This window comes from Nicotiana tomentosiformis, chromosome 3 (assembly GCF_000390325.3).
Source record: "Nicotiana tomentosiformis chromosome 3, ASM39032v3, whole genome shotgun sequence".
NCBI lineage: Eukaryota > Viridiplantae > Streptophyta > Magnoliopsida > Solanales > Solanaceae > Nicotiana > Nicotiana tomentosiformis.
Window position 1 is genome coordinate 53,172,714 of NC_090814.1, and position 15,601 is coordinate 53,188,314.

Below are 15,601 nucleotides of genomic sequence, written 5' to 3' on the forward strand. Positions count from 1 at the left end.
TCTGAGTGTTAGCTTGAATACAAGACTTAGGTCGCCAAACCCATCTCCTGTTTTCCTTGAACCTACAACGGTTAGAAGTGTGACCAAGTTTTCCACAATAAAAACACGGCGGATTTTTGGGATTTTCAGAGCCCCTTTCTGCTCTGATTCTGTTCCTGCACTGGTTAGTGTTGTGACCATTTTTACAACAATAAGAGCATGCCTGAGAGTTTCTAGTTCTAATTACAGATATATGAAGAACAGTCTAATTTGATTTGACAGAACTATGAATTGTGGATTTTCGTAATCCATTCAATTGAAGTTGAGGTTCATTAACTTCATCTTGAAGCATGTCACGCTCAATTTCACAAACTTCCAACTTCAAGGCCCAGTCTTTCTTTTCTCTTTGGATTTTTCTGAGTTCATTTAGAACTCTTTCAATATCTGCAAGAGCAATATCAACAAATTCTTAGAGTTCATAACAGTTGGGACAGGTAGGAAGACGTACCTTACTGGTTCCCTCGTCTACCATAAGACCAAGTCCACCTGAGTCTTCTTCCTCATCTGCTCCTTCGTCTGCCATGAGCCCGAGCTCATCGGAGTTCTTATTGTTATCTTCTTTTATGGCCATGAAACATATATTTGTAATTTCTTCATGGTCAGATTCTTCTTCATCACTCCAGGTTCCGAAGGACTTCTTCTTTTGAAGGTTCCTGCTGAGCTTCTTCTTCAATTCGAGATAATTAGCTTGAATGTGTCCATGTTTTCCATACTCATAGCATCTTCCATCATTTTCATTATTCGTCCTTCCTTTTCTGAAGTTTGATAGACCTCTCCTATTATTTCTATTTTTTCTCATCATGCTTGTTACAACTTGGGAGAGCATGGCTATGTTTTCATCATGTTCTCCTCCTTCCTCTTCCTCTTCATTTTCTGGTTCAGACACAATTGCTTTAAAATCAACAATTTTCTTCTTTTCTTGTTGAATTTGCCTTTCCAAATGAGTTTTCTCAAAGGCAATTAGATCACCTCTAAGTTCATCATAGGACATTTTGTCAAGGTCTTGACATTCCATATTAATAACCTTGGGATGCCAAATTGTGGGTAGACTTCTAAGAATTTTTCTGACCTATTCTCCGCTTTTGATTGGTCTACCAAGGGATTTTAGATCTCCATGGATTTTGCTGAACCTGGAGAACATTTCATCCATTGATTCTGCATCTTTCATTTGAAATAGCTCATAGTCACGAACTAGAAGATTGATCCTTGTTTCTTTCACTTTGTTGGTTCCTTCATATGTAACCTCCAATTTATCCCACATTTCCTTAGCAGTGTCACAGCTTGAAATCTTTTCATACTCTTTTCCACTGATAGTATTATACAGAAGAGTTTTTGATTTGGCATTCACAGTTATGACAACAGCTTATTCATTAGTGTAATCATCTAAGTCAAGTGGATCAATTGATACTATGACTTGACCATTCTCATCTTTCTTTGGCAGAACTGGAAGATTTTTCTTTTTGATCACACACCAAACTTTGATGTCATATGACATAGTATATGTTTCCATCCGAATTTTCCAGTGAGAAAAGTGTTATCCGTTGAATTATGGAGGTCGTATCTGCGAGGTTCCCTCTTGAAATAATGCGTCGACGACTGTGTTTGATCCTATGGTCTTTTCCTCACTAGTTCTTAAGCAAAGTTTGTAAGCCTAGCTCTGATACCAATTGAAAGTACAATAGGGGGGGTGAATTGTGGTCGATTCAAACTTAGTTGACTAAATATGAGTTTAGTCGACTAGATTCTGCACAGTGAATAGTTAAAGAGAAATAAACCAAGAAATCTGCAAGGCAACAAGACACAACAATTTTTATACTGGTTCAGTACCGGTGAGGTACTTACGTTTAGTTTCCCTTGGGTTACAAAGGTTTCCTTAGATCTTTGATAATAGGTTAAAATGGTGATAGTTTTGGTTCGCTCACCATCAACAATATTCAGCAACAATAGCTTTTGTAATGTTGACACAACTCTCTTTTTGTGTTCTATTTCTTCCTATCTTTTTATGACACTTGTAGACTCAAGAATACAATGTTTGTACTAAGAACTAGAAAGGTTTAGAAACAATTTGTGTGGTTGCGCAGTCAATCCTTGAGTTTGCCTACCTTCTTATAGGCAAGTTTTTAGAGTTGTTGTAGATTGATCTTTGATTGATGCCCACAATATTTTACTGATATTTGATTCAAGAAAGGTGCCTCTGATTCCTTCATGAGATATGGGCTAGATTAATTAATCCAGGGAGTGCTCTGCTCCATGCCGAAACCCAGGGAGTGCTTCCATGCTCCATGCTTTATTGAAGAAAAGAGCAACACTTCGAATTATCTCCCATTATGTTGTGTTTCCCACTCAAATTATCTCCCATTTATTTCATCTTGTTTCTGGATCTTCTTTGAGTTACGTGTAAGGCAATGGTTCAAGATACATAGCCGTTGAGTGGATCTTCATTCCTTTTAGCAATGTTGTTTCTCACCAGAATCTGCATACACTAATATAACATTAGTCAAGACTTCTTTAGGGATATTGATCATTATTAAAATTCTAAACTTAACATTACCAACATCTAAGATGTGATTATCATGTTATAATATTTGATACTATTATATTTACATAATTCAATTTCTCCTATCACATTAATGAATTAAAGGACTCGTAGTTTTGAATCAGACAAAGTTAGGTGTACGTGCAATTATCATTTATATATATATATATATATATATATATATATATATATATATATATATGAATGAAATTTACCGATTTCAATATTTATTATGTATCTCTATCACAATTAACTACTAATTTCATGCAGGTATACCATTAAATTGACCATGATTTACTAGCCATCACAAGGAAGACATATGTTGAAAGAATTTATGTATAGCTTCTACAAAATACTACTTTCATTCGACAACAACTTATTGATATGTATGCAACTATAAAAAGAGGAGGCTACCATTTGTTTAAACACAAGGAACAAACTTGAAGACGTGAAGCACTTGCAACCATAGCCGGCGTAGCTCATACTTACATATACTATGTGTCGTTGAATATAATAGGCTCACCATTCATTAGTTTGAGCTTAGATTTTCCTCCTTCAAATTTCATGTAACTCATTGTACACGTATTTTAAAAATATCTATATTATTTTACAATATTTGTATTGATTAGCATAGGATACATGTGCAACGCACGTGTTCAAGAACTAGTTAATTAATAACTAGCATGTATTTTCTATCAACAAGAGTACAAATATGTATACGGTCAAAATTGAGTTTTTCCCTCGTGTGTTTAATCAAGATTGGAACATGATGGACCGAGGGTCGTTATTATAAGTTGTGATGTGAAGTTGTGTTGTCGAGCTCGAGACCAAGAGACCGACCGATGTCGGGCTCGAGTCAATATCAAGCTCGAGACCTAGAGACCGACCGATGCCGAGCTCGAGTCAACATCACGCTAGAGACCCAGAGACCGACCGATACCGAGCTCGAGTTAATATCAAGGATCGAGCGTAAAGAAACCGACCAAAACCGAGATCAGTCGAGACCGAGATCGAGCCCAGATAGAGGTCGAGCGAATAAAGACCGATCAAGACCGAGATCAGTCGAGACTGAGATCGAGCATAGATAGAGGTCGAGTGAATAGAGGCCGATCACGATCGAGAGCAGCCGAGTTCGGGCTCGAGCCAAGGGACAAAAGAGCCGTTATGGCAATATTTGGGGAGAGAATCTCAGCGGAAATCAAGGAAAAGCCAATTAATTAATCTATCATGGGATCCCCACTATATATTTTTAATTATATCCTAAGTAGGATTCCTCTACTATATTAAGAGTGACTATCATTTGTAAAAGGGGACTCGATTCATTCATTACAACAACAACAACCCAGTAAAATCTCACTAATGGGGTCTGGGGAGGGTAGTGTATACGCAGACCTTACCCCTACCCCGAAGGAGTAGAGAGGCTGTTTTCGAAAGACCCTCGGCTCATAAAACCAAAAAACAAAAGGACAAAAAGGAGACAGTATTAGTATCACAACAGCACTCATAGGAAAAATAGGAACACCATGAAATCCAGAAGAAAGATGCAATGAAAAGGGAGAAAATATTAGTATCACCACAACAATCATAAGAAAAATAGGAACACCATGAAATCTAGAAAAAAGATGCAAAGCAAAAGCGATAGCTAGTAAATAGGACATGCACTGAAAAGCGAAATAGTAAGACACAACATTGCCACTAGCTATTTTAGGCAAAAACCCTACATGGCTAGTCCCACAATGGTACGAAGTAAGGCACAACTCAACTACCTCCTAACCTACAATCCTAATACTCGACCTCCGCATCTTCCTATCAAGTGTCATGTCCTCGAAAATCTGGAGCCTTGCCATATCTTGCCTGATCACCTCTCCCCAATACTTCTTAGGCCGCCCTCTACATCTTCTCGTGCCCTCCACAACCCGCTCCTTACACCTCCATACCGGAGCATCTGGGCTTCTCCTCTGAACATGTCCGAACCATCTAAGCCTCACTTCCCGCATCTTGTCATCAATGGGAGCCACATGCACCTTCTCCCGAATATCATCATTCCTAATCTTATCTATCCTAGTGTGCCCGCACATCCACTGTAACATCCTCATTTCTACTACTTTCATCTTCTGAATATGTGAGTTCTTAACGGGCCAACACTCAGCCCCATACATCATGCCCGGTCTAATGACCGCTTTATATAACTTACCTTTGAGTATCGGTGGCACTCTCTTGTCACACAAGACTCCAGATGCTAACCTCCACTTCATCCATCCTACCCCAATTCGGTGTGTGACATCCTCGTCAATTTCCTCTCTCCCCTGGATAACCGAACCAAGGTACTTGAAGTTGCCTCTACTCGGGATGACTTGAGAATCAAGCCTCACATCCACGCCTTCTTCCCCTGGCTCAGCGCTGAACTTACACTCCAGGTATTTCTTCTTCATCCTGCTCAGCTTGAAACCCTTAGACTCAAGAGCTTGTCTCCAAACCTCCAGCCTCTCGTTAACACCGGCTTGAGACTCATCAATCAGAACTATGTCATCGGCGAATAGAATGCACCATGGCACATCCCCTTGAATATGGTGTGTTAATGCGTCCATCACCAGGGCGAATAAGAACGGACTGAGTGCAGAACCTTGGTGTAACCCCATTATAACCGAAAAATGCTTAGAGTCGCCTCCTACTATCCTAACCTGAGTCTTAGCCCCATAATACATGTCCTTAATCGCCATAATGTAGGGAACCGACACACCTTTTCCCTCCAGGTATCTCCAGAGAACTTCTCTAGGAACCTTGTCATACGTTTTCTATAGGTCAATAAACACTATGTGCAGATCCTTCTTCCTCTCTCTGTACAGTTCCACCAACCTTCTAACAACCCGGCATGAACCCAAACTGATTGTCAGATATAGACACTGTCATCCTCACCCTCGCTTCAATCACCCTCTCCCACACTTTCATGGTATGACTCAGTAATTTGATACCCCTATAATTGTTACAACTCTGGATATCACCTTTGTTCTTATACAATGGAACCACCGTACTCCACCTCCACTTATCCGGCATCCTCTTCGCCTTAAAAATAACATTAAACAACCTAGTCAACCACTCCAAACCTGCTCTCCCCACACACTTCCAAAATTTTACCGAAATCTCGTCTGGCTCGGTCCCTCTGCCCCTACTCATATTACGCATAGCTCCTACGACCTCCTCAACCTCGATACGCCTGCAGTACCAAAAGTCACTGTGACTCTCGGAATGCTCCAATTCGTCTAGCACAATATCCCGATCCCCTTCTTCATTCAGAAGTTTATAAAAGTAAGTCTGCCATCTCCTCTTAATCTGGGTATCGTCCATTGATACTCTACCATCTTCGTCCTTGATGCATCTCACTTGGTCCAAATCCCGAGCCTTCCTCTCTCTCAACTTAGCTAGCTGGAATAACATCTTCTCCCCACCTTTTTCCCCAATTTCTCGTACATACGACCATAAGCCGCAATCTTAGCCTCTGTGATAGCTAGCTTAGCCTCCTTCCTAGCTACCTTATACCTCTCTATGCATACTCGCCTCTCCTCCTCACCTATGCTCCCCACTAACTTTAGGTACGCCGCCTTCTTTGCTTCCACTTTACCTTGGACCACTTCATTCCACCATGAGACTCCTTTGTGCCCACCAGAGACGCCCGTCGAGACCCCTAACACCTGTCTCGCAGCCTCCCTAATACAGTCTGATGTTGCTGACCACATAGTGCTCGCGTCACCACTGCTCCTCCAAGCTAACATAGCCGACAACTCGATTCATTCATTCATAGATTCATTTCATACATTCATACATTCTCATATTCAGGGATTATTGAGATCTACACACATATAGCAAATATTATCCTTTTTTGGGCTTTGGATATTGATTCATCTTGTTCATTTATCAATCTTTCTCTACTTAAATTGGGTTTGTATTCATTCCTTTTTACAGTCAATATTCTATATCTCTACTTTTTTTTTTGATTTGTACTAAGTTATACAACGTGTCCTTATAACTACGTATAAATTTAACTTTATCCATTTTTTGGGTATACACGGTGGGCGCCAAACTGCTTACCCAAAAATAGATAGAGTTGAATTTATACGTAGTTCTAAGGATATGTGATATAAATTGGTACAAATCGAAAAAATAAGTAGAATTATATCGAATATTGACTTGTAAAAAAGGAATGAATACAAACCCAATTTGAGTAAAGAATAATTGATAAATGAACAAGGTGAATCAATATCCAAAGCCCAAAAAAGGATAATATTTTCTATATGTGTGTAAGTCTCAATAATCTCTTAATGTCAGAATATATGAATGTCTGAATCTACGAATGAATCAATTGAGTTTCTTTTACAAATGATAGTCACTCTTAATATAGTAGAGGAATACTACTTTGGATATAATTAAAAATACATAGTGGGGATCCCATATTAAATTAATTAATTAGTTTTTCCTTAATTTTCTCCGAGATTCTCTTCCCTAGTGAGGCTATAACTACTCTTTGTCTCATGGCTCGATTTCAGGCTTGGTTGATCTCGGTATTGGTAGGTTTCTTTACGCTCGATCCTTGATATTAACTCGAGCTCGGTATCAGTCGATCTCTGGGTCTCGAGCTTGATATTGACTCGGCCTCGGCATCAGTCGGTCTCTGGGTCTCGAGCTTGATATTGACTCGAGCTCGGCATCGGTCGGTCTCTGGGTCTCGAGGTCGACAACACTACTTCACATCACAACTTATAGTAACGACCCTCGGTCCAACAAGTTCATATCTTGATTAACCACACGAAGGGCAAACTCAATTTTGAGCGTATACAGATTGTCCCCTCGTTTCTCGGAAAGAATGTGGCGAGAACTATATGATTTTTCAAGTGAAATCTATAAATAGCCCCATTCTTCATCATTTCAAACCTTTACCTTCAAATCTTTTCATTCCAACCTTCACAGTTTTTCGCCTTCTCCAAGGTTCTCTATTTCTAGGTTTAAAAATTTCTTTGCTTGTTCTTCACCAAACACCAAAATATTTCAATTTTCCATCTTCTTTGTTCTTGAAAATTTAGATGGCCAAGATATCTAAAACCGTTCCTCAGAAAGAGGCTTCTTCCTCCTCTCGGCTGGCCAGTGAGAAACTGGTGGTGGAGCCACGCCTCGAAGAACTCATTCCTGAGGGATGTGTTATCGATTCTGACTTTAAGGTCGAGAAACCCTCATCAGTTGCTGGTCAATGTGAGCCGGTATCGAGATATATATGCTCGATACCCCAAAGCCTTATTGATTTGATGAAGAAAGATTGTGGTTGGGAAAATAAAGAGGTTGTGATACTGGCACCGGAGGAAGCGATCACTACCCAGGTGGAAGGGTACATGAGTGTTTACACTTATCCTTTCATGTAGGGTCCCCTCGATCCGGTCATCATCGACTTCTGCGAGAAGTACCAAGTGACCCTCGGCCAAATACACCTTTATTTCTGGAGGATTGTAATATTGCTCCGTTTTTTTGTGAGCAAAATTGACGGGCTTCCCTTTACCCTCGACCACCTCGTAAGATTATATAGCCCTCGTCTTTATAGTGGTGGGCTGATAAAGCTTCAATGCCGGGCCACCAAGGCATTCACCTCGAGCATAGATGAATACAAAGATAGGGGTTAGATGAGCTGGTTTGTTCGAGTGAAGACCTCGGACCTAATCCTGGTTGATCAGATCCCGGGGACACCATCGGTATTAAAAGGCTTAGATTCCAAAATATTTGAGTGCGGCTCCCAAACTGATCCCCAAGAAGTTCCGCATGCCCGAAATTCCTAAATACAACGGGATGACCGACGCCAACGAACATGTCACCTCTTACACATGTGCCATTAAAGGGAACGATTTAGAAGATGACGAGATCGAATCTGTATTATTGAAGAAGTTTGGGGAAATCCTGTCAAAGGGGTCAATGATATGGTATCATAATTTACTGCCTAACTCTATCGATTCTTTTGCTATGCTTACAGATTCTTTCGTAAAAGCACATGCCAGAGCCATAAAAGTCGAGACCAGGAAGTCGGACCTTTTCAAGGTAAGGCAAAAAGATAAAGAGATGCTAAGAGAGTTCGTATCTCATTTCCAAACGGAACGAATGGATCTACCACCGGTGACGAACGATTGGGCTGTTCAATCTTTCACTTAAGGACTGAACGAACGAAGCTCGATGACTTCACGACAATGGAAGCAAAACTTAATAGAATACCTTGCCACTACATGGGCCGATGTGCACAATCAGTATCAATCGAAAATCAGAATTGAAGATGGTCAGTTCGGAGTCCCTTCGGAGTCTCGACCTCTGATTTAGCCGCTGCAAGTTCTATGGCCAGTCTTTTTTGATCAGCATTTGCTGAGCTCAACCGAGACTGGAACTCCTCGATTTTCTTGACTTGCACCAAAGATTTCTCTTTCAAGCTTCGGAGTTGGCCATCAGCCGAAGCCAGTTGAGTCCGGGCAGTCTCCTTTTCTGAGGCGAGGCGGTCCATATTCTTCTTCCATTCCTCGGCCTTCGATTTCACTACGTCTACTTCAACACGAAGCTGCCTGATCACATCAAACTTTTGCTCGACCTGCGGGACCGAACTGTTAGCCATCACTCCTGAGTCAATATCATTAAACTCAAAGATTCTTTTTACCTGCTCGGCCAGATCAGCTTGTTCTTTCCGATATGCTTCTAGCTCAGCCCGAAGTCCTTTTACTTTTCCTTCTCTCTGCTCACTGAGAAGCTTTAAGGCATCTCTCTCCTCAGTAAGCCTTCGAACTTCGGCTTCGTAACGGTTCAGCTCCCATCGGGATTGGAAAAATGCCTCGTGATGAAGCACAGAAGCCTAAAAAAATAAAAAGAAGAGATTATACAAGGAAAGAAAAACACAAGAATGAAAATTGGAAAAGAAAGTATGAACTTACCCGATTCAAGGCCTGTTGGGCTTCGTTGAAAAGGCAAGGCGCACCCACCTTGCTTGAGCTCTTCTTCGGAGCCTCCAAGTTACTCGGGCCGATGAAATAACCACAGAAAGGGTCCTCCTCTCAATGGGCTCCCTCCCCGTGACAAGTCACGTATCATCGACTAGGAAAATATAGGGAAAGAGGGGGAATCCCCGATCTCTATTGCCCCGAGTAGGTCTTTTTGGGTGCCACCTCCGTCTTGGGGAGCCTCAAGCTCAGTTTGTACAACGGCATCTGCAGATTCTTCGACGGTCTCTTTGCCCCGAGGTAAAACATCCTCGGTCTCCCTCGGCTCTGGAACTTGGGTCGAACTCCCCTCCTCGACCTCATCAAGCCTGGTCGGAGCAGTATCAACTCTCACCGATACTGAAGTATTCTGAGCATCGGTGCTAGCTCGTGCACGGTCCAACAGCCCGGAATCATTTTCTTCTTCTTCTTCTTCTTCATCCCTTAAACTCAGGACCGACTCCATAGTCAAAGGGATTATGTTCACCTTAGGTTTACTAGCCGCTCTCTTTTTGGGTTTTTCACCCTCGGAGTCCGAGGCCCTTTTTATCTTAATCACCTTCTCTGGTTTTAAGATAGGCGGTAAAACTTCTTTATCACCTGAGGGGGGTCTCATAATTGAATCTTTTCCAAGACCTACAAAGAAAGAAAAGTGAGTAAAACTTATGCCTGAAAAAATACTTGAACAATAAGCAAATCGGTATGCCAAGAGGAAGGTTTACCATGAGTACGAGCCTCCCACCGGCCCTTCGACAAATCATGCCATACGCGCTCGGCATATGTTGATGTCGAAACTAGGCTCCTGACCCAGTTCTCGAGATGGGGAACGGCACCCGGCATCCAAGCAACGACTGTGTCAAAAAAAACACTGATAAGAAAAGATGAAGAAGTAAAAACAACAAAAACTAAAAATGGAATCACACTTACGGTTCATATTCCATTTCTCGGGAAATGGCATACTCTCTGCCGGAATTAGGTCCGAGGTCTTCACGCGAACGAACTGGCTCATCCAAACCCGATCTTTGTCTTCATCTATGCTCGAGGTGAACGCCTTGGTGGCCCGTCATTGAAGCTTTATCAGCCCACCTCGGTAAAGAAGAGGACTATATAATCATACGAGATGGTCGAGGGTAAAGGGAAGCCCGTCGATTTTGCTCACAAAGAAACAGAGCAATATTACAATCCTCCAGAAATAAGGGTGTATTTGGCCGAGGGTCAATTGGTACTTCTTGCAGAAGTCGATGATGACCGGATCGAGGGGACCCAGCGTGAAAGGATAAGTGTAAATACTCAAGTACCCTTCCACGTGGGTAGTGATCGCTTTCTCCGGTATCGATATCATAACCTCTTTGTTTTTCCAACCACAATCTTTCTTCACCAAATTAATAAGGCTTTGGGGTATCGAGCATATATATATCGATACCGGCTCACATTGACCAGAAATCGATGAGGGTTTCTCGACCTTAAATTCGGAATTGATAACACATCCCCAGGGAATGAGTTCTTCGAGGTGTGGCTCCACCACCGGTTTCTCACTGGTCGGCCGAGAGGAGGAAGCATCCTCTTTCTGAGGAACGGTTTTAGATATCTTGGCCATCTAAATTTTCAAGAACAAAGAATATTGGAAATTGATATATTTTGGTGTTTGGTGAAGAACAAGTAAAGAAATTTTTAAAACCTGAAAGTAGAGAATTTTGGAGAAGGCGAAGAACTGTGAAGGTTGGAATGAAAATATTTGAAGGTAAAGGTTTGAAATGATGAAGAAGGGGGCTATTTATAGATTTCACAGTGACGATTCAAAATTGATAATGGCCGACCATCGACTGACGCGCATTTAATGCCTTGGTAACTGGACCGACGAGATATTTGTCACATACGTCACAATCGGGCTCGACGCAGACGTAAGTGTGTATCTAGTCAGAGGTTGACAAATCATATCGTTTCTCGCCACATTCTTTTCGAGAAATAAGGGGACTATCTGTATATGGTCAAAACCGAGTTTACCCTTCGTGTGTTTAATCAAGATTAGAACATGATGGACCGAAGGTCATTATTATAAGCTGTGATGTGAAGTTGTGTTGTCGAGCTCGAGATCAAGAGACCAACCGATGTCAGGCTCGAGTCAATATCAAGCTCGAGACCCAGAGACCGACTGATGCCGAACTGGAGTCAATATCAAGCTCGAGACCAAGAGAACAACCGATACCGAGCTCGATTTAATATCAAGGATCGAGCGTAAAGAAACCGACCAATACCGAGATTAGCCGAGACCGAGATCGAGCCCAGATAGAGGTCGAGCGACTAGAGACCGATCAAGACCGAGATCAGCCGAGACCGAGATCGATCCTAGATAGAGGTCGAGCGAATAGAGGCCAATCATGATCGAGAGCAGCCGAGTTCTGGCTCGAGCCAAGGGACAAAAGAGCCGTTATGGCCGCATTTGGGGAGCGAATCTCGGCGAAAATCAATAAAAAGCCAATTAATTAATCTATCATGGGATCCCCACTATGTATTTTGAATTATATTCAAAGTAGGATTCCTCTACTATATTAAGAGTGGCTATCATTTGTAAAAGGGGACTCGATTTATTCATTCACAGATTCATTTCATACATTCATACACTCTCACGTTCATGGATTACTGAGATCTACACATATATAGCAAATATTATCTTTTTTAGGCTTTGGATATTGATTAATCTTGTTCATTTATCAATCTTTCTCTACTTAAATTGGGTTTGTATTCATTCCTTTTTACAGTCAATATTCGATATATCTCTACTTATTTTTTCGATTTGTACCAAGTTATACTACGTGTCCTTAGAACTACGTATAAATTCAACTCTATCCGTTTTTCGGGTAAACAAAATTCTTAACCCTTGTCCTAACTCATCTCCACATCATAGAACCACATATATAGTGGCAAAGCGGTTTCTTTTTTTCATTCACCAACTCCTCCCCATCCCCCCCCCCCCCAAAACCCAACACCACAAGATAACCTTATACATAAAAGAAACTAAAATGCAACACTGTTAAGGCTAGGTGTAGAAGAAGACGCAGTCGTGATTTAATTATTGAATTCAGAATGATGTTATTATACTTAATTCGAGTAGAAAATCTACAAATAATTTTTAGGGATAAGGCAAAGTTCATTTTTCTTATGCATGGTAATTCCAGGCTTAACATCCGTGTCAATGTCCTCTTTTTTCATCCCACAAGGTAACTCCCAATCAAATGCATAAAGAAGATTTGATAATGCAAGTTCCATGGATGCAACTCCAAGTGCTATCCCTGGGCATCCTCTTCTTCCAGCTCCAAATGGAATATAATCAAAGTCATGGCCCTTAAAATCAATATTGCTATTCAAGAATCTTTCAGCTATAAATTGTTCTGAATTTTCCCATATTTCAGGATCCCTTAGTATAGCCCATGAATTAACATGAATTATGGTTCCCGGCTGAATTTCATACTGTTCTAGTGTGGATTTTTCCATTGATTCTCTTGGCAGTAGGACTGGAACTGGTGGGTACAATCTAAAAGACTCCTTTATCACTGCTTTGAAATAGGGAAGATTTTGGATATCATCTTCAGTCACAATATTGCTTTTCTTTCCAACTGATTTTCTGATTTCTTCTTGGACTTTCTTCATAGCTTTTGGATTCTTCATGAGGGCTGTCATTGTCCATACTACTGCAGCTGCGCTAGTGTCTGATCCTGCTAGTAACACATTCTACAAAGAAATTGACAGGGAAAGAAAATAAAAGTTGTCAATTAATGAGGAAGCCTCAAGGAAATACAGACCACATTTAATTTGTGCTACCGTAAGTTATTCATGTCACTCTATTTAAGCTAATCTCAATGCAATTTTATATTATATAAAACAAAAGTTTCATAAGAATAACAAATGACAAGGAAAAAGTGTCTTTAGCAATAAAAATTCTCTATATTTTCTACTAGCATGGCATCATATCAATCTCCAACAAAATCAAAAGACTCAAACAATCATTACACCTAATTAAAGTAAACGTACTAACATCAGCGTGACCGGTTAATTTTAGTGAATCCTCACAATATATACGTATATATATAGGTAGGTTTAAGACATAGGAAATTACCATGACAAGTGCTTTTATATCCTCCAAAGTGAGATCAATTGGTGTTGATTTCTCTTTCTTCAATTGGAGCAGAATATCAAGAATATCTCCTTCCATGGATTTTGGCCTATTGGGATTAAGATGCTGCTCAATGAGTTCTTTATAAAACTCATCCAAATCATTGAAAATCTTCTCAAGTCGAGCTGTAACTCCAGTAAGTTTATCAATCCAGCTTAAAGAAGGGAAAAAATCAGACACAAAGAAACTAGCCATCATTGCTCCAGATTCTTCTAAAAGAAAATTGAATCTCTTCCTTTCATGTGCTTCTTCATCATACCTAATACCAAAAGCAACTCTACAAATAATACTACTACTTAGTGAAATCATAAATTTGCTCAAATTGGTGATTCGAGAAGTAGCAGCTTGTTGAGATATTCTGCTGATCATTCTGGAGACTTCATCTTCACGAACTGGACTAAATGATTGTACTTTCTTGAGACTAAATAGTTGAAGCACACAAATTTTTCTCATTTCTCTCCAACAATCATTGTAACGTGAAAAGACAATATCACGACCATTGTAAGACAACTTTTGCTGGCAGAGAATAGAAGGTCTACTACAAAATACTAAATCGTGCGTCTTCAGTACTTCTTTTGCTAATTTTGCTGAAGAAACTACAACCATTGGAGCAGAAGCAAGTTTCAATGAGAAGATTTTTCCATATTTTTTGGAAAGTTTCCAAAAATAAAGATGAGGGGTTAAAGTATCATATTGATGCAAATTTCCAATGAATGGAAGCCCTATAGGACCTGGTGGCAGATTAGTTTTTCCACCCTTTTTGGCTTTAAGAAGAAGGAAAATAAGAATGATAGGAAAGGCTGCAAAGATTAGAAAGAGTATCATTTTGTTAATTTTTCCCTCAACCTCTGCAAACCACTGATCTTTTTCTTTGATTCTTTTCAATTACAACAAGAATCTCTAAAACATATTAAGGTTATACGGATCTTGATGTAACTGATATCCGACTGACATATAGGCCATGACGGTGACGTAGAAAAATCATAGGCTCAAAATTAAATCTTGAGAATGACCATTTTCCCCTAGCAATCAATACTTTGCAGGTTTTCAAGATATTTGTCTCGTCAGCATACTAACGATAGCGTAATGAATAAATATCTTGTAGGGAGCGCATGTGATTCTCAATTATTGGTAAATTCTAATTTTGATATTTGTCATATGTTATTAAGTACAGTTTGTGGGACCATCTAATAAAAAGAAAGAAAGAAAATGATGACAACAAGTTGTAATAATGACGTGGGCGGCTGGAAAAAAAGTTTGACAACTTACAAAGCAAATTGCATGTGCAATCATTTTGATTGGCCGGAAGTTTGACAAATTTTGCAATAAACAGTAGGTTCGCTCTTCATTTTATACACATCTAAAACAAGAGAGAAATATTAGAGCTCTGAGAGTAAAATAGTCTGTGAGAAAATAGAGTGGAGTAATATTGTGGTGAGATATTTAAAATAAAGAATGTTATTTTTTTTGAGTCGTAGTAGTCTTTTGACACTACAAAATTGTAATATTATAGTAGTATTATATTACTCCTCTCGGGTATTCTATTTTACCCCGTTAACAGATTTGGTGTCATTATTACTCTCTTGTGTTATTATTATTTATTGTGGATATTATTCCTGGGCGAGATATTTGTTTTTCCCAACAACGTGGTATCAGAGCCATGGCGAATAATGATCTGTTGTCTTTTCAGTACCATCGTCTCACAAAAGATAATTATGAGAAATGTTGTCTACGTATGAAAGCCATTTTGGCTCTCAAGATGTGTGGGAAATCGTAGACAAAGGGTATCCAAAACCCGATAATGAGGAAGCTCTGTTCAAAATAAAAAAGATGTCTTGATAAAGACAAGAAAGAAGGATCAATAAG

At 40.0% G+C, this 15,601-nt stretch overlaps 2 protein-coding genes across 2 annotated transcripts; both read right to left on the reverse strand.

Annotated features, from left to right (window-relative positions):
* Window positions 1–244: 244 nt before the first annotated feature.
* Window positions 245–1,054, reverse strand: LOC138907818 (uncharacterized). The gene is made up of 2 exons (XM_070198435.1): window positions 493–1,054; window positions 245–423 (listed from the first exon to the last, which is right to left on the reverse strand). The coding sequence occupies exons 1-2, from the start codon at window positions 1,052–1,054 to the stop codon at window positions 245–247; spliced, it is 741 nt and encodes a 246-aa protein (XP_070054536.1).
* An 11,554-nt stretch (window positions 1,055–12,608) lies between these two features.
* On the reverse strand, window positions 12,609–14,679 carry LOC104088896 (5-OH-xanthotoxin synthase-like). Its single transcript, XM_009593657.4, has 2 exons — window positions 13,679–14,679; window positions 12,609–13,293 (listed from the first exon to the last, which is right to left on the reverse strand). Exons 1-2 carry the CDS (start codon window positions 14,558–14,560, stop codon window positions 12,682–12,684), a joined length of 1,494 nt encoding a protein of 497 aa, XP_009591952.1. The 5' UTR covers window positions 14,561–14,679; the 3' UTR covers window positions 12,609–12,681.
* Window positions 14,680–15,601: the final 922 nt, after the last annotated feature.

What these genes read in the sequence shown, in the direction of transcription:
- LOC104088896 (XM_009593657.4), bottom strand. Translation starts at nt 14,560, where the DNA reads ATGATACTCTTTCTAATCTTTGCAGCCTTTCCTATCATTCTTATTTTC. An exon ending in ATATAAAAGCACTTGTCATG is followed by an intron (nt 13,294 to 13,678) that starts GTAATTTCCTAT and finishes ATTTCTTTGTAG; the next exon opens with AATGTGTTACTAGCAGGATC.
- LOC138907818 (XM_070198435.1), bottom strand. Translation starts at nt 1,054, where the DNA reads ATGGAATGTCAAGACCTTGACAAAATGTCCTATGATGAACTTAGAGGT. An exon ending in TATGGTAGACGAGGGAACCA is followed by an intron (nt 424 to 492) that starts GTAAGGTACGTC and finishes TTGCTCTTGCAG; the next exon opens with ATATTGAAAGAGTTCTAAAT.